The following is a 26,950-nucleotide window of genomic DNA, read 5'->3' as shown; positions in this document are numbered from 1 at the left end:
ATGCTCCAGGCAGTGTTCTGCGTTTGTGGGAAGACACTCTAACTCCCCTTGTCGTTCTGACTGGAAGAAATCCAGTCTATAAACTTATGACACTTCAAAATAACAAAATAAAATAACATCCTTGTCTTCCAAAGTTACATTTGTAAAATGAATAATAATAATTATAAATGAAACATTAAAACATAAATCTAAAAACCAAATACACTGTTAACCCCCCCCCCCCCCCCAAAACAAAAAAAACAATCCATCTTTGCCAGGTTTTAAGCTATGTACGAAGTGGTCCAACCTATCCTCCTGTAAGGAACCAGCACTACAATCTAAAAAACGAGGGTTTCCTTTATGCTCAGATTTATCTTGCAAAGACCGTACAAACTATCCACTGACATGCTAACTACATAGCCAGCTCACACTGGTTGCTTTTTAGCTTTCTAGGCTTCTCAATCTGTTTCTTGTGTTTAGCAATCACCTACCAAGTTTTTTGTGAAAGTTTACAACCTGTCAGATGGATATTTTTAACAAACTACTTACACTTCTAATTCAGAAAATGCACCTTTCTGCTTCATGATTATCTCTGAACTTTCCAAAACAATAAAATACTAAAATTGGGCATTAAGTACTGAATTCTCTGACATTTTATAGGATATAACGGCATTAATAGCTAAATCACTGAATTTGGCTGTCTTGTCTTGTGAATGTGTTCAGTTTAAGGCCAATACTGTTTTTTTTTTTGTTGTTGTTTTTTTTTTTTTTTTACAATTTTTACATTTTATTTGAGATTTTCTTCCACCATGCACAAGATTCCTGCCAAGATGTTGAAGACGAATGTGAAAACTGACCAAATGAGCCACACACAAAGCCAAACCCATTGTACTGTATAACCAAACGTTACCTCTTCTGTGATGTGTTTTTCAGACCAAAACATATGTGCAATTCCTTTTCTTGTGCTTTTTTTTTTTTTTTACAAACACTGCAATATTTGTAATTCATTGTGATAATAAAGATTTTGGTGTTATATTGTGATTTTTAAAGTAAATATTAAAGCTGGCGAGCATGCCAACAGCATGTTTATCAGAACTCTTTTTGCAGAAGTTGCTTAAAACAAAAAATTGGTTTAAATGGTTTCCAGAAAGCTAAACTCAACACCTGTTGTTACGTATATGTATGTAGCTTTAACTTTTATTTAATTATTTTTCTAAAATATTCAACAAACTCAAGTGAAAGGAGACCTGCTTGCATTTATTTATGTTTCAAATCGTTATGAAGAATGAAGTCCTTTCGTCAAACCTCTGGGTCTTTGGAACACAAACCAACAATGATGTGATTAATGCCTTTCAATGCTAACCTAATAATCAGTTCAACATTTCTATTTGAATTGCTGGGAAACAAAAATTCATTTGATTATTTTTCAGAATAATCAAACACAACCAGTCTTAAAAATGTGACGCCTGACAAAGTGAAGACTCAGATTAAAAAAACATTAGTTTATCTGAACCATATTTCAGAGTACAGTACATGTATTAAAGATTCTTTACAACATATTTACATAGTATTTATTTCTTGAATAACAGAAAAGACAAAAAAAAGATATCAGTGGGGAATAATTTACTGTATCTAAGTACAACACATTTCGCTAAAATTGTTAAGTAAAATAGCAGTTTAGATAATTACGATGTAAAAGTCCTCTTAAGTATTATTTGTTTACTTGTGAAGCCTTGTCTGGCTCAGGTGGAAGGGTGATTCCAGTTCAACATTTCTCGGTGGAGAGCCCCACGGTACTAAACTTGGTCCACTGACTTTTTTCCTCACAGTTTTTGGCATTAATGTATACAAAAGATTTTTCTCCATTAATACTCAGTTCCCGTGTTATTACTGAGTCAAAACATGAAGTTAGCACCAGGTGATCCTCACAAACTACAATCTGATGGTGTTCCTTGACATTCGTGTTTGGCTTCAGATTTTTGAACTTCCGGGTCTTTTCACCAGACCCTGCTCTTTGCGCATCACTGGTGCATGAATGCTGCAGTCCCGTGCCTCGCAAAATCCTGGCACACCTGTGTTCCCAATCATACCAGTTTGACCCACCGGACCAGGGAAGCCACGAGGCCCACGGGGACCCTCCATGCCATCTTTAGGTTCGGCTGGATGACCTGGCAAACCTGGAAGAGGTAATCAAAGAGTTTATAAGCCTGTAGAATAACTAGTAGAAAATCTTGTCCCTTGTGTACAAGGAAACCGTGTCAAACTGGAGAAACCGAGTGAAAAACATGTCCTAATAAATTAAACTTTGAAGGTGTTTTACCTCTGAATCCTTGCGGTCCATCAAGTCCCGGCAGACCTTTACCTGGATCACCTGCAACACCTTTAGGTCCCTTCTGACCTGTTAAGAGTAATATAAAGCAATTCCAGGAAAAGCTGTGAGTCACAAAACTGCAGTACTAACCTCAAAACCTTTAACATGCTTTTCAGTTAAAGAGTACTTTATATCCTTAATTACAGTCACTTAAAAGCCAGAAACCTGCAATATGTTCACGTAAATCTGTCACATATCAAAGTCAGACCGTAATATTCCTGAGCATCCATAGTGAGAAACTCACTGCGGACTTTGAGAAAATGAGAGAAGTCATTTGAGAACATGATTTAGGATCTCAAATGCAGGAATGAGTTCATTTTAGCAGAGACAAATTACGAAATTATGTAATTACCACACTGAGAGATGAAAGATGTTTGCTGGGGATAAATGCATAAGTGTAATATGAGACGTTGATCTTACCTCTATCACCCTGCGCTCCCTTCTGTCCCTCTAACCCTCTGTCACCTTGAAGACCTCTTGCTCCTTTTGCTCCAGCTTTTCCTGCTTTACCCTGAAAGATGAAAAGAGAATGGTATTAAATTACTCCTAAAATGATATTGGATTCATATTAAAACGATAGCTTTTTGATATTGAATTGAAGCTGATTTTAAATCTGAAAAAATAAATAGAATTTGTGTAAATTGACAACAAAATCATTTACTGAAGACTATTATCCACAGATCTGGGCAACTGAGACAGGTGTCGTTTTCACCACTGCTGTTGCAAATCAGGAGTGGGACTTACAGTTTTGCCTGGTGTTCCCGGTGGTCCACTGGCTCCTGGGGGCCCGATGAGGGTTCGGTTGTTGATGGGGCAACCCTGGGAGCACTTGGCTTGGATTGAGGAGGCGTATTGGGAGATCTGGGCTGTGACCACACCTCGGCAGAGCTGCAGGACCTGTTCATCAGTAAGACCAGGACCCTGCAGGACACAACACTCTTATCTTCTCTTCATTACGAGTCATTCAAGGCTTGACTGAATCATAAAATCCTCCTGATGAATGCCCTCCATTAATACACTATTAAACTACTACCCGCAATTATTTTTTAAATGAGTCATTTGGGCTATATAAAACAGCATAACAGTATACATACCACTTTTTTTACTTGAAAAACAAAAAACTATTCCTGTCAGTCAAATAAATGTTGAATTTGTCTCTCTGCTACAGCTGATTTATTGAGATGGCAAAGAGATCATTTCATTAAAGTCTCTTATGGTCAAAATTAACTTTAAACTGTTGTGACTGGAAAATAGTTTATTTGTTTTTAGGGTCTGCACTCTCACAGATGTTACTTACGGTTGGACCTCGCACTCCTTTGGGTCCTGCTTGTCCTTTAACACCTGGGTCTCCGATTGGACCGCGCTCTCCTCTCGTCCCCGGGATGCCAGGTGGTCCGTTAGGGCCGGGGCCACCGTCACGACCAACTGAGCCTTTTGGTCCGCGCTGTTGAAAGAGAGGATGAAGCAAAGATATATGTCTGACCATATTCATATAACACATATGGTCTCTTTTTATAATGTACTGTATATAATGGTATATACTGACTTCTAGTCTATATTGAATTTATTATGTTTACTGTAATGACATCCACTCTATATTTTCTATGTTAAGTTAGATCCTTTGTTAGTATAATCCACCACTGGTCTATTATTTATTCTGTACATTAGTTTCTCTTTATGTATCTTTGGTAAGACGCTAAACTGTATTTCTTTTAACTGATACTGATTGTGTTTTGTTAGAGAAAATGTTGCTGTCCTAAATGTATTATTCCCACCAAACGGCAATTAGAAGCTGACCAAATGATTTGCACAGTTTTCATTTTCATTATATGTGCAAGTTATGTCTGATGTATATTTTCAAATGACAAAATTACACTTAATTACGTGACATTTGTAGATGCTTGATACATGTATTTTTGTTCAGAGGCATTTTTTTTTTTAATAATTTGGGTCATTCGTGTTATACCATTTTAGAGTGTGTTCCCAGCATTGCATCAGTGGTTTGTGTTTGACTCTTTCCTGTTTCAGCATGCCCCCATGCAAAGAAATAAGGTCTTCTGAGTTGCTGTGGGAGAACTTGACAAGCCTGTTCACAACCATGAACTCATCCCAGTCTAAAACCTATAGGAAGGACTGAAAAGCTGCCTGATCACCAGATCCTATCATCCATTAATGCCCACGGCTTTGGATTCACATTTACAACAAACACATATGAATTAATGTCCTGGTGTTTGCATACATTTGGCAATGCACTGTAATAAGAAAACACAGCCATTAATACAGAGGGATATCTATTATGTTCTGTTAAAAGTAGTTTAAGCTATTTTGAACAGTGGTTGTCAATTGTTTAATAAAGTTAAACAGAGTTAAAGTCAAAGGTAAAGTTTTAATAAAATTATTTTTGAATAGATGTAGGTTTTTAGAGAAGATCATTCTGTAAATTTGTCCTGTTTCAGAATCTCTTCAGCTGCACTAGAGTTGTCTGTATTTCTGTGACGCCATATATATAAAAAATTGAAGTAAATAAGGTAACCACCTGTCCTTTGTCTCCCCGATTGCCTGCGCTTCCCTGAAAGGTAAAGACAAAAAGGAACAAAGAAATCAGTGACGAATCCCAGCAGGCGTGGAATGAGGAAATGAAATGACGCAGCAATACGTGGGAGGAACATCTCATACGTGGGAGGAACATCTCACATCATCAGTTTTTACCTTTTGTCCTTTGTCCCCTTTAATGCCTTTTTTGCCTGCTGCACCCTGCAGGGACAAAAAAAAAAAAAAAATAGGAAGTTGATATATGACAAGAGGATGGGAAAGTCCCCTCTGTGTTTCACTTACTGTAGATCATGAGACATTCTATGAGCTACTGCTGCCTCTCTCAGAGTGTTTTCTCTGAAATTTTGTATTTCTTTCCAACACAAAGTAAAGCTATGTACATCTCCAATGCAGGCTGGTACAAAGAAGGTTAGATTAGAGCAGTGGTTACTTTTATTTGTTCAAAAAAGGTTGAGGTTTGTGTTAATTACAATGTGTGAAATAAACTACAATAGAGTCTGAAAACAAAATATTTGTATCCTGTTTTTTGGGGGAAAGGGGGGCACGAAGATTTTCTTATGTACCAAAGGGGGGCCCAGCAGAGAAAGTTTGGGAACCACTGGATTAGAGAGAGGTTGCTGAACTAAATAGATGGTAAGGATGGATAATCCACCCGTTTTTTGTTAAGAATCACTGATCAGAAAGCAAATCCACACACAATAAGAACTCAAAAAGTGTCCCATGAGCCACAGTGCATTAGAGATCTTACATACATTAGTGACAGCAGTTAAAGTCAGCCAATCGGAGCAATTGGGGCAGAGTCCCACACATACAAGTATTTAAAATGAGATTTTAAGGCTTTGGGAATTTCTTACATCATTCATGGCTCACTTGTAAGTCAGACTCTGGCTATGATTGTCAGTCTCGAGCCATTCAGTTAGGATTTTTCTCATTTTCTTACTCTTTGATAAAACCTGCTTTTGATCTGCTTTTTATTCATCTGCAGAATGGGTCCAATATGCAGAATACTTCAAAGGCCTAAGAGACATTTTGGTTAAGCACCTGCTGTCAGGTAGCTGTCTCATGGTGTGTGTTTGTAGCATGGAGCTATAGAGTTTTTTTTTTTTTTATTAATCAGCACTTTAGTTTATGTACTGTCCCTTCTCGTTCCAACACTGTTTCACAGCGTTGTTAAAGAACTCACCTTCTCACCGTCAGGACCCGTCTCACCTTTGGCCCCCTGGAGGAAAAACAATAAACACACAGCCTAATCAGACATGTAGGTTTCAAAGGTTTACATCATGCTGTCAAGCTGGTTTTCTCTATAGTAATGCAAATTTCTAAACGTAAACTGTGACTTGACATATTTTATTTCTTAATTTACAGTATATGATAGTATGTAATATTCACATTTGTGATAGGTAGTCAAGTTTTTGAAGTGTAAGTATGTATGCAGTATGTAGGCACTCATAGACAAGTGAGAAGTGAATACATCCAAAACATCACTGTAAACCACTGTGTGTGTTTTTCCTGTTTTTATTCAGGTGGCAGGGGCTGTACCCATGTACTTCATTGTTAGTCATTTCCTGTGATGATGTGTCTAAAGTTGTTGTCTCATAATGCGATGAGAGCCAGAGGGTATCTGATATTCAATAAAAGATGGATCCAAACCTAAATATAAAAAAAAAAATGGATGTGCAAGTTCTATGGTTGTTTGTGTTGTACAAAGTGTTGTGTCTACACACCAATTGGCCCTGGAGGCCCTTTGGTCCTGGTTTTCCAGGTACACCAGCATCTCCTTGTTCTCCTGCAGCTCCCTTTTGTACAAACAAACACAAAAGTAAATTATTTTTCAATGACTATTGTTTTAGCCATTATTTGATCTTTTCCTTCTTCTATTCTTATAGACTTGTAAACCATTTACCAAAAAGTGCTATTTGTGGCCCATATACAATATTTACTATACTGGGATAATACTGTAATAATATCAAATATCAAACTGTAAATATAAGCAAAACGACAAGGAAAATACAATGAATGCTAGGAAGAAAAAAGAAAATGGCGACAAAACACACTAGATCACTTTCACTGAGATCCAGTAAAGCAGTAAAAACAGATAAACATTAATACTAATAACAATACAAGAAAGTAGAAGGCCTTACTGATTAAGCCCCTCTGGGCAAAACCCTTAAATCCCATAAATGTCAAAATTCAAATAAATATTAACTGTTTTTGGTATGATCAGAGTGAAGTTTAGTTTTAACTTTATGCACAGTAAAAGTACCAAAACTGTACCATACAGTGTGTGACAACTAAAAACAAAAGCTGCAAGTCTGAAGGGAGTTTTTGTTTTCTGTAACACTCAAACCTTTACAGTCACTAAGAAATCTTTTTGATGACTAAGAAATCATTTGATGATTAAAACGAGTGTATACTGCATAAATGTCTTTTGGGGTACCACATGGTTCCATAATAGACCCATCTGATCTTTATATATATAAACATCCCTCTCACCCTCTTAGGGTGGTATCTGTGTCATTCTCTCTCAAGCTCAGGTCCTCTACCAGAGGCCTGGGAGTTTGAGGGTTCTGCACAGTATCTTAGCTGTTCCTAGGACTGCACTCTTCTGGACTGAGGCTTTCGATGTTGTTCCTGGGATCTGTTGGAGCCACTCCCCCAGTTTGGGGCTCACTGCCCCGAGTGCTCCTACTACCACGGGGATCACGCTCACCTTGACCTTCCACATCTGTTCCAGCTGTTCTTTCAACCCTTGGTACTTTTCAACCTTTTCGTGTTCCGTCTTTCTGATGTTGCCATCTGCTGGTATCACCACATCTATCACCACCACCTTCTTCTGCTCTTTATCTTCGACTTGGTTGTGCCTCTCCATGTACGCTGACTCAGCTAGCATCTTACACCCTGCCAGTATGTGCTGGACTGTCTCAGGGGCATCTTTGCACAGTCCGCACCTTGGGTCTGATCTACTCTTGTAGATCTTGGCCTCTATGGCTCTTGTACCTAGGGCCTGTTCTTGTGCTGCCATGATTAGTGCCTCTGCGCTGTCTGTAAGTCAAGCCTTTTACAGCCACTGGTAGGTCTTCTTGATATCAGCCACTTCTTCAATTTGATGGCGGTACATGCCATGAAGCAGGTTGTCTGCTCTTCTTCCTCTGCACTCTCATCTGGTTTCTGTTGCCTGAAGCATCCACTTAGCAGTTCATCCTTTGTGGCCATTTTTCTGATGTACTCTTGGATTTATGATGTGTCATCCTGGATCGTGGCCTTCATGCTCACTAGTCCTCAGCCTCCCTCTTTCTGCTTAGTTTTACAGTCTCAGGGTGCTGGATTTGGGGTGAAACCCTCCATGCATGGTGAGGAGCTTTCTTGTCTTGATGTCTGTGGCTTCTATCTCCTCCTTTTGCCAGCTTATGATCCCAGCAGGGTATCTGATGACTGGTATTGCGTACATGTTGATGGCTTGGATCTTGTTCCTGCCATTTAGCTGACTTTTCAAGACGTGCCATACTCTCTGGAGGTATTTGGTTGTGGCTGACTTCCTTGCGGCTTCCTCATGGTTTCCATTAGCCGGTGGGATACCAAGGTATTGTAGCTGTCCTGGATATCACCTATGTTGCAATCTGGTAGGTCAACCCCTTCAGTTCTGATCATCTTGCCTCTCTTTGAGATCAACCAGCCACACTTGTCCAATCCGAATGACATCCCTATGTCATTGCTGTAGCTCCTGGTGGTGTGGATCAGTGAGTCGATTCCTCGCTCATTCCTGGCGTACAGCTTGATGTCATCCATGTAGAGCAGGTGGCTGATTGTTGCTCTACTTCGGAACTGGACCCATAACCACTCTTCGTGATGATCTGACTGATGGGATTCAGGCCTATGCAGAAGAGCAATGGTGATAGCGCATCTCTTTGGTATATGCTGCAATTGATGTTGACTTGGGCAATTGGCTTTGAGTCAGCCTCTAGGGTTGTCTTCCACATTCCCATCGAGTTCTGGATAAAGACCCTTAGGTTCCTGTTGATCTTATACAGTTCCAGACATTCCAGTATCCATGTGTGGGGCATTGAGTTGTAAACTTTCTTGTAGTCGATCCAGGCGGTGGACAGGTTGGTCTGTCTGTTCTTACAGTCTGCTCTATAAACCAGTAGCTGGTGCTTGGCTCCTCTGGTGTTGCCACCAATTCCCTTCTGAGCCCCACTCATGTATTGAGCCACATGCTTACTCGTCTTAGCCGCAATGATGCCTGACAGGGCCTTCCATGTTGTGGAGAGACAGGTTATTGGCCGGTAGTTGGATGGGATGGGTCCCTTCTGAGGGTCCTTCAGGATTAGGACTGTCCTGCCCTGGGTTAGCCACTCTGGGTGAGATCCATCCCTTAGCAGCTGGTTCATCTGTGCTCCTGGCCTCTGCCTCCTTGGTGTATCTGGCCAGGGCTGTTAGTCTCTGTTTGGCAGTTTTGAGTGCCTCATGTATGGAGAGCTTGTTGTACTTCCTGGGTGCCCCTTTACTCACCATGTTGCCTTACTGTAGCCCTGCTAGCTGGCTAACTTCTCTCCGTGATAACCTTATCTTGGCCTCTAACCGTATCTTCCATGGTGGGTGCTGCCTGTTATGTTTTGAGCCCATCTTGTACCCAGGCATTTTAAGGATTACTGTTGCTGTACTGTGTATCAGCTTACTGATCTCAGTGATGGTTCCCGTAGGGATTGTTGTTAGTGCAGCATTTACATCCACTAGCAGATCTTCTGATGGTACTTTATAAGTCACCTTCGGTATTTGTCTGGGGTTCCAGTTTTCTAATTGGGCCATGATCTTCCTTCTCAGGTCAGAGACTGAGGCTGTTGGGGGCTTGGTACCCAATCTCTGATTGTGGGGGTGATGGTGGCATCCCCCTGCTAACCTGTCGTCCTGGCTCCCCCTTGCCATAGCATTGTTGTTCAATCAAACATTCAATCGTTATTCATAAAGCACTTTAAAAACAACAAGGTAGGCCAAAGTGCTGTACACAGACATGAGAATATAAAAACACAGAAAAATGAAAAACAAGATTAAAATCATAAAACCAATCAAACAATATAAACAATAAGAACCACATCTCATGCTGAGTTAAAAGCCAAAGAGAAAAAATGTGTTTTAAGAGAGGATTTAAAATGAGGAAGACAGTTGGCCTGTCTGATGTGCAAAGGCAAGTTGTTCTACAGTTTGGGGGCAGTAACTGCAAAGGCGAGGTCACCTCTCATCTTCCTCTTTGTTTTTGCAACAACCAACAATGTCTGATCTGCCAACCTGAGAGAGGGTGAGGGAGCGTACGGCTGGAGCAGTTCGGACAGATACTGAGGAGCAATGCCATGAATACATTTAAATACAAATAAAAGAATTTTAAAATCAATCCGGAAATGGACAGGGAGCCAATGAATTTCCGCTAAAATTGGGGTAATGTGATCATGCTTTTTGTGCATCCAATTTCAGATCGCTGTCAAGTCGTACACCAAGGTTAGTTGCTGTCTGTGTTAAATGCTAATTTTAAGGTCCCAGATTAGCATGGACCTTGGAGGCATCACTAGGCCCAAACAGCATGACCTCGGCATGACCTTGTTTTACCTCATTGATCTCTAGTTGCGAAAGGAGTTTTCGATTGCGGATGTTGGAACACTGGGCTAACAGCTGTTTCGTTGTTAGCCTTGATTGTGGGTTTCGAAGTAACCATTGGTCCCACATTCGCTGCATGTATCCCCTCTCTCTGGGGTTGCTCATATAGTATATAGCATTCCAACAATTCCGTGTTTTCCGCCCTTGTCCACCTATGTCTTGTTCCAGTAGCCCATTTCTCATTGGGTTGCCCTGGTTCCCTAGTACCTGATGCGGACCTTGTTGACCCAGGCGACATCCGAGCCGGTATGACTCTGACATTTGTCTGTGCTCTCATGTTTCTGAGGTAGGCCTGATACATTAAGGATCTTGCCTAAGGACCCTCAGTGGATGCAGTGAGGTATATATATACACACACATATATATATGTTTTTAACTCCATAAAGGAATCTTCCAATTTCTTGTGCTCTTTAAATTAAAAGAAAAGCCTAAGAAGATGTCCGAGATGTCAATCTGGATAAAAATATATTCTGTTTCTCTTCTGGTTGTATTTCTAATCAACAGTGAACTATTTGTTTTTGTTTATGTGTTAGTTTCTCTTAGGGACATTCCCTTTTCTGGTTTCAAAGGTCAGTGGGAGTGACCACAAAAGTGTCAAAACAGCTGCTGAGCAAAAGGGAAAATTTCTCATGTTGTGGGCAATATATCTCTCTTAGAACTGATGTTCACAGCTGATGAGCTGTAAAACTTCAACTGTATTTTCTTTTTTGCTTCGCATTGCATTTCTGAATATTTATTTAAGAATGTGACTAAACTGAGCTAAATACGTCCTCCAATGAGGGCAGGGCTGTTGAATGAAACAATAAAACTGCTTATCTCTCACATCATGTATCCCAGGGCCGGCCCAGTTTGATTCAAGAGAAAGCAGAAAGACAAGTGACTTTCACTTCCCTTTTACATGCACGAAATACAAACGTCAGGGACTTCCCTGAGCGCACCAGACATTACAGATTTAGAATGACATTTACATAAAGCAGCCCCTGACTGGTTTAGATTTTAAAGGGGTCAAACTCCAAAACATGTTGGGCAGGCGGGCTTTTTGTTGAATAATATTGTTAGGACAAGATAACCTAGGTATGAAATTAGAACTGTTACATAATGAGCCAGAAAGTTTTTAGACTTAAGAAAATGACACACGGATGAGTCAAGAGTGAAAGTGATAACTTTATGTTATGTTTATGTAACCATCGAATGGATGGTCCCGATTCTTATCACTCACCACAAAGCCCACTCTGCCTCGAGGTCCTCGGACACCACGATCCCCTTTATTACCCTGCAATGGAAGAATAGAAAGTAGGCTAGATTGGACTGTATTATCCAATGTCTTGACTGTGAGTCTTTTTACTATATCTTTACAACTCAATATAATACATTATTCATTCATTCATTCATCATTCATTCATTCATCATCATTCATAAAGGGTGGATTTACAGACAGGAAATTCTGGGCAAGAATATTTATACAGATTAGGTTTTATCAGTTCCTGCAGTGCTGGTGTTTTCTAGACTCAAAGTGACTCAAACATTCTTCTGGAGATAATATCAGTACAATCAATGAGAAACTAAGCTGCCCAACTAAAGAAACATTCAGCATTTTCCAGAACAAGTTCTATGCGTCTAACAATAAGGAAGAGTTAAAAGTTGTGGTTTTATAAAACTCATTGGATTAACTCGTATTTTGTAAGTATTTTGAACAAATTAATTTTGGACTAATGAGCTATTGTTACCTTGGTACCAAACGGCCCAGGCTCTCCCATCAATCCTGGCACTCCTATAGGACCCTGAGGAGGCAAAAAGCATAATAAAAAGACGTTTAGATGACTGTACAGTCTGCAGAGATTTATCACTCTAGACTAGAGCTAATCCACTCACATCTTCTCCAGGGTCACCGTCGCTGCCTGGAAGGCCATCGTGACCGCGAGTTCCCTGACAGAAAGACAGGAAGGAGGATATGAGCCCACAAAAAGCGCAACACAGAGTATTGAGTGAGTATGGCTTTAATAAGTTTGCATGGCAAAGGTCGAAATGAATCAGAATATGTTGCCATATATGAAAATGTTTTAACTTTGACCAAAACACTCGGTCAAGGCTCAGCTCCCTGCACCTGTCTACACTGGCCTATGTCTGTAAATTTATTTTTGGTCTAGTATAGGTTAAGTACCATTGTAAGAAGGAGATGATCAATAAAACCAGCACAACAAAACCAACTCTAAATGTCTGTACTATCTCTCCCAGCCTAGGGATGGCCTACTGCTCTCAGTGACAGTGCAGATGAAGAAATAACTGATGAAGAAATAACGACAGAATAGCTCACATCTGTCCATTAAAAGTTAATTGTCCAATCACATTTGATCTCCTGAAAATAAGGGACTGTGCATAACACACGTTTCCTCCAATTTGGATGTGCAAATTAAAGGTAAGAGCCTGCAAAAAGCCCGTAACTTTGGTAAACAGCTAAAACAATCACGTGTGTCAGTGTTCAAACATACTCCATACAGACCAAAATCTTTTTGGAGCTTTATACCAACACAACTCTTACTTGGTTTTTAGTTTAAGAAACTTCTCATGGAATGAATGTAAAAACTCCCTTCGTATTCTCAAAACTGACAATTATCTTCTCTCAGTTTTATATCAATAAATGTTACTGGGTTTTAGACTATTGGTGTAATAAAACCAGTTAAAGACATCACATTGGGCTCTGGAAAACTGTACTTGAATAGCAACCACATTTCACTACAATACTTACTCATGCTCAGGTTGTGTGCAAAAAAATAAATAAATAAAAAAATAAAAATAAAAGGCAAAACTGGTTTATCTCTCCTGTACTCACTTTTTCTTTTGCTTACTGTCTTGTTTCTTGCCTTTGGTCACATAACAACCGTGTTGTCCGCGAACCTGGGGGTTAGCGCTGGAACATGCCACATGCCAAAGAGTCCTTGAGCAAGACACTGAACCCCCAGTTGCTCACAGTGCTTGTGTGAGCGAACTGGTAGATCTGGGCTATCTGATCGCAAGTGACCAGCTTTAGGTACGTGAGTTCAGACCATCATTAAACATGCGTCAGATCCGATCTCAGTTTCACGCTCTGAATGCAAATAAACACTGACATCGTCTGGAGCGCAGTAGAATATTATACAGATCTCTACCACTGCTCCAAAACTGAGAACAGTGCTGTTTTACGTGTGTGTGTCATGACTTTGGTTCACACATTAAGTTATTATTTATTGATCTCCACCCTGACGTTATAATTCCAACCTTGGAAGTTTCCATACGTACCGTAATCTCTGGTAATAAAGGTAAATAAAGACATCGGTGATTAAAGAAATACTTCACCACACGTGTCAAATGCAACCGCAAAGTGTCCTAGGGTTGTTCACACTTGTCTTTTGGGCTGACACTACAATGAAATAACATGTCTGTAAATGTTAATGCTGACACCTCAAAACTATTTCAGAGAGGTCAGATGACTGTATTTTTCTTTATTTCTACAGAGTTTAAGATTTCCCAGGACTGGGAAATTCCAGAAACTCATCCATGTGCTTTAGAGATTACAAGAGTATGACTCCACATTGTTTTGACATGCAGCATACTTCTTGTTTCTACTTTTAACCTCTTCCTTTCTTTTTTCCCTTTCTGTTTTCACTTAGCAAAGCTAACTGGGAGTGAAAATTTGGAAATTTTCCAACTTGAACTGAAGATTTTAGGGACAAGTCTCTATTGCGAGATAAGAGATGAAAGTACTGTACTTCAAAATGTGAAAAAACAACAAGATAAATGAGAAATGAGAAGTAGAAATTTCCCATGCTTCCTTCCAGCGAAAAAATATTTTACAGGGTTTGTACCTACCAAAAGTGAAACTGACTAAGAACAAGAAACAACAAACATTCTGTTTCTAAATGTTACATTCAAAGCCAGATGGTACACAGGATTTGCAGGGTACAGAAGGTCAGATGAGAAACATGCTAAGATGACTTCTCCTTGTGATTTGTTTAGTGGCATGATCGCCTGACATAACATGCTTGTTTTGTTGCTATTTTGTGACTATAAGAGAAAAAATATTTCCAAAGAGTTTATGATTGCAACACATTGTTGAACTGAAAAAAATAATAATTACACCCAAGTTTGTTATGCTAAGACTACACATGAATAATTTATTTAACAAAAATAATTAAAAAAGAAAAAGCATTTAAAGTAAATCAGATTTTGACTTCCTTAAAATTATAAGGTCAGTTCCAGATCTTCACATTTCCGATCTCTTTAAAACAGTGAGAAGAGAAAATTCACTACATTTGTCATCCCAGAGGTGATGCCAGTTCCAAACATTGGGGAGACGTTTTGTTCCAAAATACTTCACTACATAGTGTATATACAATAGTTTATTTTAGTCTCCTGTTCCTTTTGGGACTGAACAAATTAGATAACAATTAACAAGTAATTATTTTTAGAAAAAGTAAGTTTTCCACTCCTTCCAGTCTTTATGCTAAGCTAACTTAACCACATCCTGACTCCTACTTAATACCTAATAAACCGATATGAAACTCATCTATCCTCCTGTATTTTTTCCACATTTTTAACCTTCTCAGTGTGGTAGAAACCAAAAAAGTTTTACGTTACATGTTGATCAATAATTTTGTAGCTTATATTTACTGAGATAATGATTTATTCTCAATCTTCTGGGTCTGACTGTCAAAATGGAACAATAATTCTCATTCCAAACTAATGAAACTGTTTTACGTTTTGGGTCATGTTATTTGATTTCATTTTATTAATCACTAATTCACAAATGCTCATTTAGTATTTGAAATGACAAATGAAATGAATAAAAGGTATTTTCTCCAGTAGTTGAGCTTAGTGTCAAGCAAAGTCAAGCTCAGCTCCATCCCAGCAATATCAGCTGACAGCTCAGTTGAGGCATTCACTGGCAAATCTCATTCATGGCGCCTTATTAAAGTTGCTTGAGCCTACCTACCCTTGCTTTTACACCCCACCCTTAAACGAGCTCCTTCTTTTATGCTATTTCAGTCTTAATCAATGTCATTGATGTCTGCTCTATTCTGTATTTGTGAGGTCTTTGCTGCTGTTTTCCTGGCCTTAGGCTTTCACCTATGTGTCATGAAGACACATAGGTGGTCGAGGAGGTCACAGATGCAAGAACAGAGCCAGTGACTGTAAATGGTAAATGGCCTTGCTTTTATATAGCGCTTTTCTACCTATTGGCACTCAAAGCGCTTTACAGTCTCAGACACATCTACCCATTCACTCACACAAGCATACACACATTCACACACCAGTGCCACGCACTGGGAGCAACTGGGGGTTCAGTGTCTTGCTCAAGGACACTTCGGCATGTGGCACGTTCCGGGGATCGAACCGCTAACCCTCTGGTTCGTGGACAACCCGCTCTACCTACTGAGCCACAGCCGCCCATATATATATATAAAAGCAAGGCCATTACTGTAAGTTTCTTTGACTACTGGGCCTGACTGAACCAGAGTGAGAAGGTTGTCTCCTGGCAAGAGGGAGCGACGTTTCTGATGTAAAATTTTGTCACAATTAGCACAGTTATGTGTAATCAAAATGTATTTTTTGATGTAACCTCATCAAAACATGCTAGGTGTTAGGCACCGGTCAGGTTGGCCCACAGTGGCGGCGCGCGCGAGTGCAGCGGCTCAGGACCAACCCTCCATGTCTGACCATGTAATTTCGTTATATGATACTTGTATAATATAATGACAAATAAAAGCTCTTTATTATCTTTATCTTTAACATTTGAAGTCTAAAACCGAATCACTTCATCCTTGAGTCCAAGGATGAAAGGGGTTCCTGAGACACAGCCTTTACTAGAATAGGACAGACGGGTGGACTGACAAAGCAGAAAACATGTTGTCTACGTCCATGGCTGCAGACGTGCAGATTCAAAGCAATAAAATGGAAAAGCAGGAGCTGAATTCTGTGTGTCTGTACCTTTGGTCCACTCGGCCCTCTGCCTCCTGGTTGACCGGTATAACCCTGAGGAGCACAAAAATAAAAGTGAAACAGCCTTCACTTTAAGAGGGAAAATTGGAATGATGTAATCTGTTGCTGCATATGCAAATCGAAACATAAATTAATTTCTAGTTTGTTTCAGTTACAGTATGACTAACAGGACAAAACTGAGCCAACATACGTGTAAAAATAAACAAATATATTCTGTGCCCACAATGTCCCCTGGTGTGGTCAGATATATACCTCAAAGTTGCAGAACTCCAGTCAAAAAAAACATATCAGCTCTATGTGTGAATCTGCATTTAAATTCATCATCATCTTTGCATTTGATTAGGTTTTCAGAGTGGTTTACAATTCTACGTCATGTAACCATAGGGTATTTGTACATGTCTGTGTAGGACAGATTATGGGAGATAGGCTGGATCATATTTCAAATCAAATGTGAATGATCTGGCAAACAGTAAAGGTTCAGATAAGGAGTGATGAGGTAGCTTACAGTGTAACCTCTCTCCCCGACGTCACCTGGAAACCCAGGTGCTCCTATCTGACCCTGTGGGAAAAGAGAAAGCGTTTAGGAACTGTCAGCCTCTGCTGGTCAGAAGCAACAGAGTGAGTTTTGACGAGTTTTTCCCCAAACATAGAGGAATATAAAGAACACGGAAATATGTGCTATAAAGTTAAGCGATAAAATCAACTTTCTGCAGTAGACATATTTTCTATGTTTGATTTCTATACCTTCTGTCCTTCTCGGCCCTGTGGACCCTCTTTTCCTTCGTCACCAGAAGACCCCTGAAAAGAAAACATACACAAGAGGGCATAAAAGGCGGTCAGTGTAAATAAATTAATAAAACCAAGATACCTAAAATAAATTAAAAGCATCTGGTGTTGAATGGCTGACAATATACACTGCCTGGCTAAAAAAAAGGGTCACACACTCCAATATTTCGTTGGACCACCTTTAGCTTTGATTACAGCACGTATTCTCCGTGGCATTGTTTCCATAAGCTTCTACAATGTCACCAGATTATTTCCATCCAGTGTTGCATTCATTTTTCACCAAGATCTTGTATTGATGATGGGAGAGTCTGACCACTGCACAAAGCCTTCTCCAGCACATCCCATCCCAGACTCTGTGGTGGCCAATCCATGTGTGTAAATGATGTCTCATGCTCCCTGAACCACTGTTTCACAATCTGAGCCCCATGAATCCTGGCATTGTCATCTTGGAATATGCCCGTGCCATCAGGGAAGAAAAAATCCATTGATGGAATAACCTGGTCATTCAGTATATTCAGGTAGTCAGCTGACCTCATTCTTTGGACACATAATGTTGCTGAACCTAGACCTGAGCAACTGCAGCAACCCCAGATCATAGCACTGCCCCCACAGGCTTGTACAGTAGACACTAGGCATGATGGGTGCATCACTTCACCTGCCTCTCTTCTTACCCTAAAGCAATCCGGGTGGTGACTTGTTTTTTGGCCAGACAGTGTATATACATAATAAATACAGTTTTGTTTTTGTGTAAATATGATAAGGACTGACAAAGCACCTTTAAAACCCATTTAAACAGTGTCATTTCTTTACCTTGATACCTTTACCCCCCTTTGGTCCTGCGGGCCCTGCGTCACCACGGGGACCCTGGCATAAAGAAATGAATGATTGCATGAATGAAAAATAATTAACTCAGTTAACTTTAAAGTTCACAACAAAGCTTAGAGGAGCAATAATGAATAAAAGATGGAAGTAAAAATGTCCAACATGACATAAAAAGCAAATATTAGTATTATATACTACTGTAACTAGTAGTAGTATACTACTGTAACTATTCATGTTTTATTGTTTTAGGATGGTTCTGTTGGTGATTGATTCAAGGCCATGACATAAGCTGATGATCATAAAATAAGACTGTTTAAATTTAATGGCATACAGTTTAACAGCAGATGTTGGCTGGTAAATCCCCAAAATCGCCACCAGCCTGTTTTCCTGCGTCACTGCTCCGTTTGGTTGTTGATGACATGAGGTAACGAGGCTCTCCCCTAAACACTGGGTGATTTCCTGTCATAGGAAGCAATAACACCTGCTAAATACCACCTGGATCTGTTCACATGGTGACAGGTGGTGTCAATAACATCCTCCTTTTCTTCCCCTGTACCTGTCTGTACATAGCTACTCAGTGAGAAATGTAGCATGCTGGTAATTATCTTCTTGCTTCTAATTTTCTCAGGATAGCTGCGTGCTCATATTTTAAACAGCAAACGTAATAATGATACAGCATTACAGATTACCATTTCAATTCTAACTTAAAGGGTTGAGTCCATGATTCAGACTGACAATCAAATAATGTGTTTACAAAATAACATCTCATCTTTTTACTTGTTAATAGTGTGAATCACGTGTGACGGCAGGCATTAGCAATTTGAGCTACTACTGTTGGATTTTCTAAAAAAAAAAGATTTTCTGGATTCGCTAAATGAAATGTAGAAGGTGTAACACTAACAATGTGTGCTTATTCACTGCAGTAAAAGACACATTTCAGTAAAACGTTCCACCACACAGAGGCTGAGAGGTGGCTGTGTTTCCTTACAGTCTCACCAGCAGCTCCGACTCCTCCACGGGGGCCCTCCATACCGATGTCACCCTGACGACAGGAAGAGACGCCAGATTTATTAAAACGTAAGATACAGGTTTATCGCAGCAAGACCAGTTTCACAAAGCTCTGATTAAAATCAACATCTACATGTATCTGTTACAGAAGCCTCTTTGGGTCTTGACTGTCTAAAAATGGACTTATTTGATCTGAATTCTATGTAAATTACATTTGTTTTCAAGATTAAAACAAAACATCTGCGAGGTCTGCCTCTTTCTTTCAGTGCAAAGAAACACTCCTAAAATGCGGCACACACTACAAAGAAAGAAATATTCTTAAATATTAGTTAAGTTAAGACACCAGAGGAATGTTTTATGTGATGCTAAAGATATATGATGCAAAGTTGGATGAGCAATTAGTTTGGTCTTAACTTAGGGGCTGGGTGGCTAAACCTTTAAGCTTTTGGCAAGTTTTAGTCATTTGTTTCATTTGCGAACCAAGTTGAAGGAATTTTGACCAAAAACTGGTTGGCACAAAACCTAAAATATTGGTTCCCATCAAGAACCAGATGCCAGTCTGATCAGAAGGGGAATGACAAAGTTGACATCATGAGTGGGCATGTACTAAATCAATGAAAACAAACAACAAATCAGAGAAGATGCGTGTTGCCTGGCCGTCTGAAGAAACTCAGCTAATGATGTCAATAAAGACATCTGCTGAATTTCAGCAAAAGCCCGAAGCTCACTCAGATGATTTGACAAGCATTTAATGCACGCCAGTGTGTGTATACCTTCAAACCCAGCTCTCCGCGCTCGCCTGTGTCTCCAATAAGTCCAGGTTCTCCCTGTCAGATTCAATTAACATGTTAATTAGTTTAAAAAGGTTAAAAACACTCTAAATAAGATGCAAATGTTGCCTGATGGACTGGTTAAGTCACCATGGCTCCAGAAAAGCCAGAAGCTCCTTCTTCACCTTCAGCACCGACATCACCCTGCAAACAAAAGGTCAAAGGTGAAAACTAAACTAAATGAAAAAGGGCCAAAAACTGGGTCAACTTGATCCACGGCCAAAGGCTCACAAACTAACTGGTAGTGTCTAAATTGTATTGTCAAATAAACTGAATAAGCATCTCATTACATCCTAACGTAATATTTACATGTCTCTACTCTTATAATGAGGATATTTATATTTATCTATTTATGTTTCACTTTTGTTTCCAAAAATGTTTCAAATCCAGTTTTCATTTTATTTTATTCAAACCATAAAATGTTTTTATATTTTTCTTGCTTTTACTTTTACTTTTACTATATCCCTTTTCTTTTATTTTCATTTTTTTCTACCTTCAGTTTCAGTTTTCATTAATTATAAACTTACTATAGACTTATAGTAAATACACTGATCAGGATAAGCTGTTGTGCCTGGTAGTAAGATGTATGTCAGCACTGTAACTTGATCTACTCACTATTGGTCCAGGATCTCCTCCTCTTCCCTGAACCCCTTTGGTTCCTTTATATCCCTAGAATACAATACACAGAGGTAAAATCATTAATTAAATGCAAACTGAGGTAATGTGGACATACAATTGCTTTTTCATTCTTAATAACATTAATAAGGTAATACTGTTTCAGATTTTTACCTCTCTGCCTTGTAACCCTGGCCCACCGGTTTTACCCTGCAGGCCTCTGGATCCCTGAAAATTAAAGAAAAAGTAAAATTCAGACAAACGTTAAGGTATTTCTTAGTCAAGCTCTAGTGTTTGTGCAGACTACTAAGTCACAATGCATTTTTTAAATACATGAATCTCTAGGACAAACTGACCTGAGCTCCTCAAGCTCCTTTTTCAAACAATATGAGCAGACAGGGATGACTGTAGTGTTCAAAAATCATGACAATATAGTATAATGCAGTAAAACAACAAACACAAAAAATATACAGTAATATTTGCAAATGTTGACACAACTTCTTAAAATCACCTGGTATGGGGGGAAATTTTAGAGATGCTTCCTCATTATATAAATTGCTCAAGTGCAGAGAACCATTTTCTATGTTTATTGTGAGATTAAAAAATGAAAGAAAGCGATAGCACCTCTATCAGGCCAAGCGGTGTAATGCTTTCAGAAGCCAGTAAGGGACAGCTTCATGTACTGGCAGCAGCTCATAATGACATGACAACTATATGATGTAAAGAGTCAGTAACCTTCGGTCCTGCGAAGCCAGCGAATCCAGGCTCACCAGGTTCGCAGTCGCACTCCGTCGGCCTCTCCTCCCCGAGCGCTGCATCGATCCCCGACTCCTCTGAGGTGTCATAGGGCAGCTACAACACAACATTATCAAATATTAGGACACCATGGGGAGCAGAGAGATGTCAGCTGGGATCATTGTGTGCCAAATTATGGTTAAAGCAGGCAATGCCTCTGATATGCTGATAAAAATGAACATGACATGAGGCCTAGATTGACTTTTATTGTAAACTATATCATTTGTGGCAATCATTTTGAACCTGTAGGTAAAGGTGAAAGTACATAACACACATAAAATTACAGGGAAAGCAAAAGAATTTGCGACCAACTAAAGCAAAGCTGTAAACGTTGCTTTTATGCATGTCTACTCTTATATGAATTTTGAATGGAGTTTTTCCACCTTCAAATTGTCTAGTCTTTATTGTATTGACATACAAATGCCGCCCTCTTGTGGCCAGTAAGATAACTTATTGCAGTTTAGTTACTGTATATAAAGGTTTTATAATATGAATGAATAAGATACCAATACTCATCTTTTCTTCATGCATTTCTAATTAATAATCTACATTAAGTTACCTGATCGTTAGCCTTGGTGGCCTCTAGACACCAACAGTTGCCTCACAGTCTCACAATTTATGGTCGATGTCACCACTTTACCTCAAGTTTAGAAATTCCACTTGACGGCTGTATTTATATCAAGAGTGTATATATTATGCAATTTAATGACTTTTAACTCAAGGTGATTTCTTGTGATTTGGTTTCAGAATCATTTAACCAATAAAGAAGATGGAAAACTGTGATATTTTGTATTTTCATATACAATCTGGATATTTATTTCCTGAAAAAGGCACTTTCAATTTTGTCTGAATGCCTGTAAGCACATTTAAAAAGAGCATTTAAGGCAGTACGAACATTGTTTTGTCAATCAATTATCTGGACGTATCTCCAACATAAATATAATGAATGTGTTTTCTCGTTGCAACCTGTAATTAAGAAAAATGAGATTTTCAGTAACAGACTAATTACAGAAACGACATAACGGGGTTGTCACTTCAATAACCTTTACTGGGTCTAATCTTGTCGCAAGTTGAGTCTAAAATGAGTTAAATATGGTTTTTACGGTTGACATTTGTTAAAATCCAGAAATAGATGTAAAATTTGGCAACTGTAGGTGACAGAATCAAAAGAGCACCAACCCAAATAAAAATAAAATAGTAGTAAAATAAATATAAATAAAAACTAGATCTCATGTAACCAGGAACAGTGCAGAACAATCTTTGAATGCATACAAATTCTGCAAAAAGCTTGATCTTCATGTTCTTTGGAGTTTGGTCAGTTTGTGTGTTTTAGTATTATAGTAATTCAAATATTAATTTTTACTCACTTTGCTAAACCAAAATAGAAATCAAATGTCTACTCTGTCATTACAGCTAGGCCTCCTTCTCTTATGATGATGATCATAATGTGAGGAGACTGAAAGCCCCAGAGCAGCTACTGAATGGACCGCGTGGTGAGAATTAAATTGCTTTTTGTCTGCCCTCAGCTGTCCAACCTGCATGGTCTCTTTGTCCTCCTTGGCGTAGTGGGACTCGGTGGTGGTGGCGTAGGGAAAGGAGTCCTCAGTGATCATGGTGACCTGGGTGGGGGCGGGACCGTAAGGATCATACTCCTCCTCATCGTAGCTGCGAGTCGGCTCAGGTGGATACTCTGAGGAAACAATTTTCAAGTTGAATTAGTGAATTTTTTCGGAGTCTTACCAACACTCAGGATGTGCTCTCTGCTTCACTTGTTTGGACAAAAACACTTGCTACCAGTCATCCAGACAGGAAGAAGGATAAACGGTGAGGGATGCCGGCTCACCTGGTTGAGGAGAGGCTAGGTTGTAGTGGTCGACAGCAGACGACTCCTCATAGGTGCGCTCCTCACCTGAACACATGTGGACATAGACAACATCACAGCGAGTTCTGTGGCACACAAAACAGCACGTGGGCGGCTCGTTGGTCTAGGGGTATGATTCTCGCTTCGGGTGCGAGAGGTCCCGGGTTCAAATCCCGGACGAGCCCTTACTTTGGGAGAAACGACCCTCATGAGCACATAAAAGTGGTCCTGTCTCTATAGGCTAGAAAAAGCAGTTATAATTGATGGATTCTAAATAAGGGACGATTTTCAGGCATCAAAAAAAATATTAATTTGCTGGAAACACTAGTGGACATTCTTTTTAAACTTTGGATTATTCCCAAAGCTATTACTTCTTTGCTTCTGGCAACCAGAATAATTTAGAAAATAAACAAGGGATATTTGACATGTCTGCTAACTTCATAGCACCAATGACAAACTATTTATACTATTATTTATAGTAACAATGATCAGCCTCAGGGTGAGGCTGCTCTGACCTGAGTGGTATCCAGAATATTCCTCCTGGCAGAGAGATGAGACGACACACAGCGTGAACACAAGCAGCCCTGAGAGGAGCGACGCCTGCAGGGAAAAGAAGAAATCCAGCACTCATTTAGTAACATCTGTGTGAATCCAGAAAAGAAAGATAATAGAAAATCAAACCAAGAAAATCACAAATCAGCTCTAGCAGCCATTATGAAGCTGATGCTACTGATGCTAGATATCGTCAACTCCAGCTTTAAGGTAATACCAGTTAATGTATTGGTAAGTGTGCAGGAATAAAGCTTCTTTAGGAGAGAGAGAACAAAAGAATCCTGCAAACTGTCAATAGGTTTCAAGAAAAACTGAATTTAAAGAGTGAAATGTTGTTAATGAAATGGGACATTTATCTGAAGATGGAACTTGGTCATCTGTATGTGATCTTTGTCTCCCTATGCAAACATCAGTACCCAGCATTTAGATTTATTGATTGGGTTGTTCACGGCATATTTACATATTGTCAAATGTTTTATCTTGTCAGTGCTCTGCCACCTCTTGAACTTTATGTAATGCACTAAATCAGTTATGTCACTGTCGCATAATAACATACACTAGTGGTATTCACTGGGTAGAATGACACAGACTAAAAACTTTTTGCACCTTTTTATGCAAACTGTTCAAGATCAGGAGTCATAGTTTGTCATCTCCTGTAAGAGAAAACTGTCTTGGACTAAATGAACTACTGCATTAAAGTCAAACATGTGACAGCACAATACTGACTAGAAATAAATTAACCATAACTGTAACACTATTCACAATACACACTCCTGTGTCATAACTGACATCAGTATACTTAACTTAATCATTTCAGTCAGAGAGGATCAGAGAGGATCAGAGTGGTGTCTAATTCGTTCTTATTCATTCTAAAGGACTCTTTTGGTCATCCCGCGGCATTGCTGGTGTTTGGGTGAGAATTAAACAAACTGAGAGCTTTCTTTGTCACGATGAAAACCGCTGAGCTCTTCTCAGGGTCGTCTTACATTCCTGAAGTTTCACTGTGAGCCTAACACCAACGACGAAGGGAAATCTGCACGTTTAACCAGAGAACTAATGCATGGTAACTTGTATATACTTTGTATTCTGTATCTTGTTCCGTTTCTGTTTTTTGCTCCTTAAAATGTCAGGACTTGCACGTTAGAACTTAGACATAAGATCATTAAACTGAGGGCTGAAGGGAACAAAGCTGAACATAACCAGTGAACATTGTGCTATGTCAAATCTTAAACTGGGATTTTTAGAAACTGATTTTTTTTTTTTTTAAAATGAATGACTCATGATTTGTTTCTTTAAAAGAGTAATTCAGTGAAATTGAATTTCTTAGTTAGTACAATCATTTCTAAAATGTGGACCTGAGATTAAGAGAAGCAACAATTTAACAAGAACATCTTGCCAAAGCTTTGTGAGGCCCAAGTGTGTGTATGATATCCTGTAAATAAACACATACTTGAGGTTAGTTTGGGCACAAATCTAAAAGAGCTGCTATAGCAGTTACAGCATGCTGAGGTGAAAATGACCTGCAGGACCTCTGGGGAACCAAGGTGAGAAACTTCCTTCATCTGCTGAACTCTCTATCATATTTTCCTTGGGTTCTTATGGTCTAATTTAGATGAAAAGTAAAGCTTTTTTTAGTCTATTACATATGCACTTGTATGATCAGGCATTGTTAGGAATTCAGGAAAAAAAAAAACCCAAAGGACACAAATTACTCAGATTAAATGCTTTAACTGGCGTAGCAAAACCAGATGATATTGTAATGGATTTTCTGTTATGAAGAAACTGCTATCAGCAGAAAATGATCTTTAAAACTTAGTAAGACCAAATGTGTTTGTGGGCAATACATATTTGTTTACAACCTTGCCACATCTCTCCAGGCCAATATTAATATTTTGGTTGGCGGGTAAGTAAATGAAATGCATATAAACAAGTATTGGATTCATCTTTTTTTTTTTTTTTTTTTTTTTTTTTTAAACAAGCTTTGGCACATTTGCTTTTGATGATAATTACAACAACTCAAAGATTCAACAAGAAATCTGAATTTAAATGCGGAAATCAAGCTCATATGTTCAAAATCTCTGCAACAGCAATTTTGCCTCAGAAACCCTCCAAACACTGACCAATGGACAGTCAAACTTAACGTGTATTTACTCTTTGTTCAAGAGCTAAACCAGGTCCGTTAATTTAGTCTGCAAGTTGACCAACCTATGCTGCTGCTATGTTCAGTTTGTCCACAAAAAGCCCATGCCTTCATTTATCTTCACATCTAGTTTCAGCTGAATTCCAGGTAAACTGAATATTTACAATTGCACATTTTAACCATCCAAGGACATGAAACAGACCCCAAACTGCCTGCTCCTTGTCAGACCCCAGCCATCCCCTCTTACCTTGTCACTAGAGGCTACCATGGTCCTGCAGAGTCAGTCACCTCAGACCAGACCAGATCCTGCTCAGGATGCTTCCAGGACACAGATAAGGGCAAAAACAACCTGATGTAGCTTTCCCTGAGCACTGAACCTCACAGCATTATCATTCCGACGGTTCTCTCTGTGCTCTCTGTCTCTCTAGGATCCCTCAGGTTCCCAGGCACTAACGGGATCCTCTCAGTCTTTCTTCTTCTTCTCGTCCTCTATCTCTGCTTCTCAACAGGGTGAGAAATACCAGAGCTACAATCCAGAGTCAGCAGAGAAAGACCAAGACAGGGAGGAAGAGAGATGCATGGATCTGTGCGTTAGATTTATGTTATAAAAATGTCCTGCCATATGTTTGAGCCTCTGATTGCTTTCGGGATGTTTTGTACAGCTGAAACAGTGACTTGAGGTCATTCAGTCAATATACACACCCAGGCTATACAAGCCACTGAAAACGTTCTAAAATTTAAGATGTTTCTGAAATAATAATGTAGAGACAAGGCTTATATAGAGTACACATATTTTCTCAATTCACCAGTGATGACTTCATTACTTAAATACTTGTGTCCACTTGTGACAATTATCAACACTCATGTGAATATATATATATATATATATATATATATATATATATATATATATATATATATATTATTCAGTATTTTTTTAGTTGTTAGTTACTTTTTTTTTAGTGTATGACAACTAAAAAAAGTGACCTTTGACCCTGTGGTGAAAGTGTGCCAGT

The 26,950-nt window shown here is 39.2% G+C and overlaps 1 protein-coding gene across 1 annotated transcript; it reads right to left on the bottom strand.

Moving 5' to 3' along the window:
• Positions 1 to 1,619: 1,619 nt before the first annotated feature.
• Positions 1,620 to 26,202, bottom strand: LOC311497486 (uncharacterized protein; the record flags this gene model as incomplete). The annotated part of the gene is made up of 25 exons (XM_084557807.1): positions 1,620 to 2,156; positions 2,300 to 2,377; positions 2,771 to 2,861; positions 3,095 to 3,271; positions 3,648 to 3,872; positions 5,060 to 5,104; positions 6,087 to 6,122; positions 6,628 to 6,699; positions 11,769 to 11,822; positions 12,277 to 12,330; positions 12,422 to 12,667; positions 16,514 to 16,558; positions 17,031 to 17,084; positions 17,270 to 17,323; positions 18,122 to 18,175; positions 19,122 to 19,175; positions 19,915 to 19,968; positions 20,062 to 20,115; positions 20,587 to 20,640; positions 20,761 to 20,814; positions 21,322 to 21,438; positions 22,773 to 23,071; positions 23,225 to 23,290; positions 23,758 to 23,842; positions 26,182 to 26,202. The coding sequence occupies 25 exons, from the start codon at positions 26,200 to 26,202 to the stop codon at positions 1,951 to 1,953; spliced, it is 2,349 nt and encodes a 782-aa protein (XP_084413933.1). The 3' UTR covers positions 1,620 to 1,950.
• Between the last annotated feature and the right edge of the window lie 748 nt (positions 26,203 to 26,950).

Source organism: Chelon labrosus (assembly GCF_963514085.1).
Source record: "Chelon labrosus genome assembly, chromosome: 12".
In the NCBI taxonomy this organism is placed as follows: Eukaryota; Metazoa; Chordata; class Actinopteri; order Mugiliformes; family Mugilidae; genus Chelon; species Chelon labrosus.
Note: the sequence above shows the minus strand (reverse complement) of the source record. Positions and strands in the feature narration are given on the sequence as shown.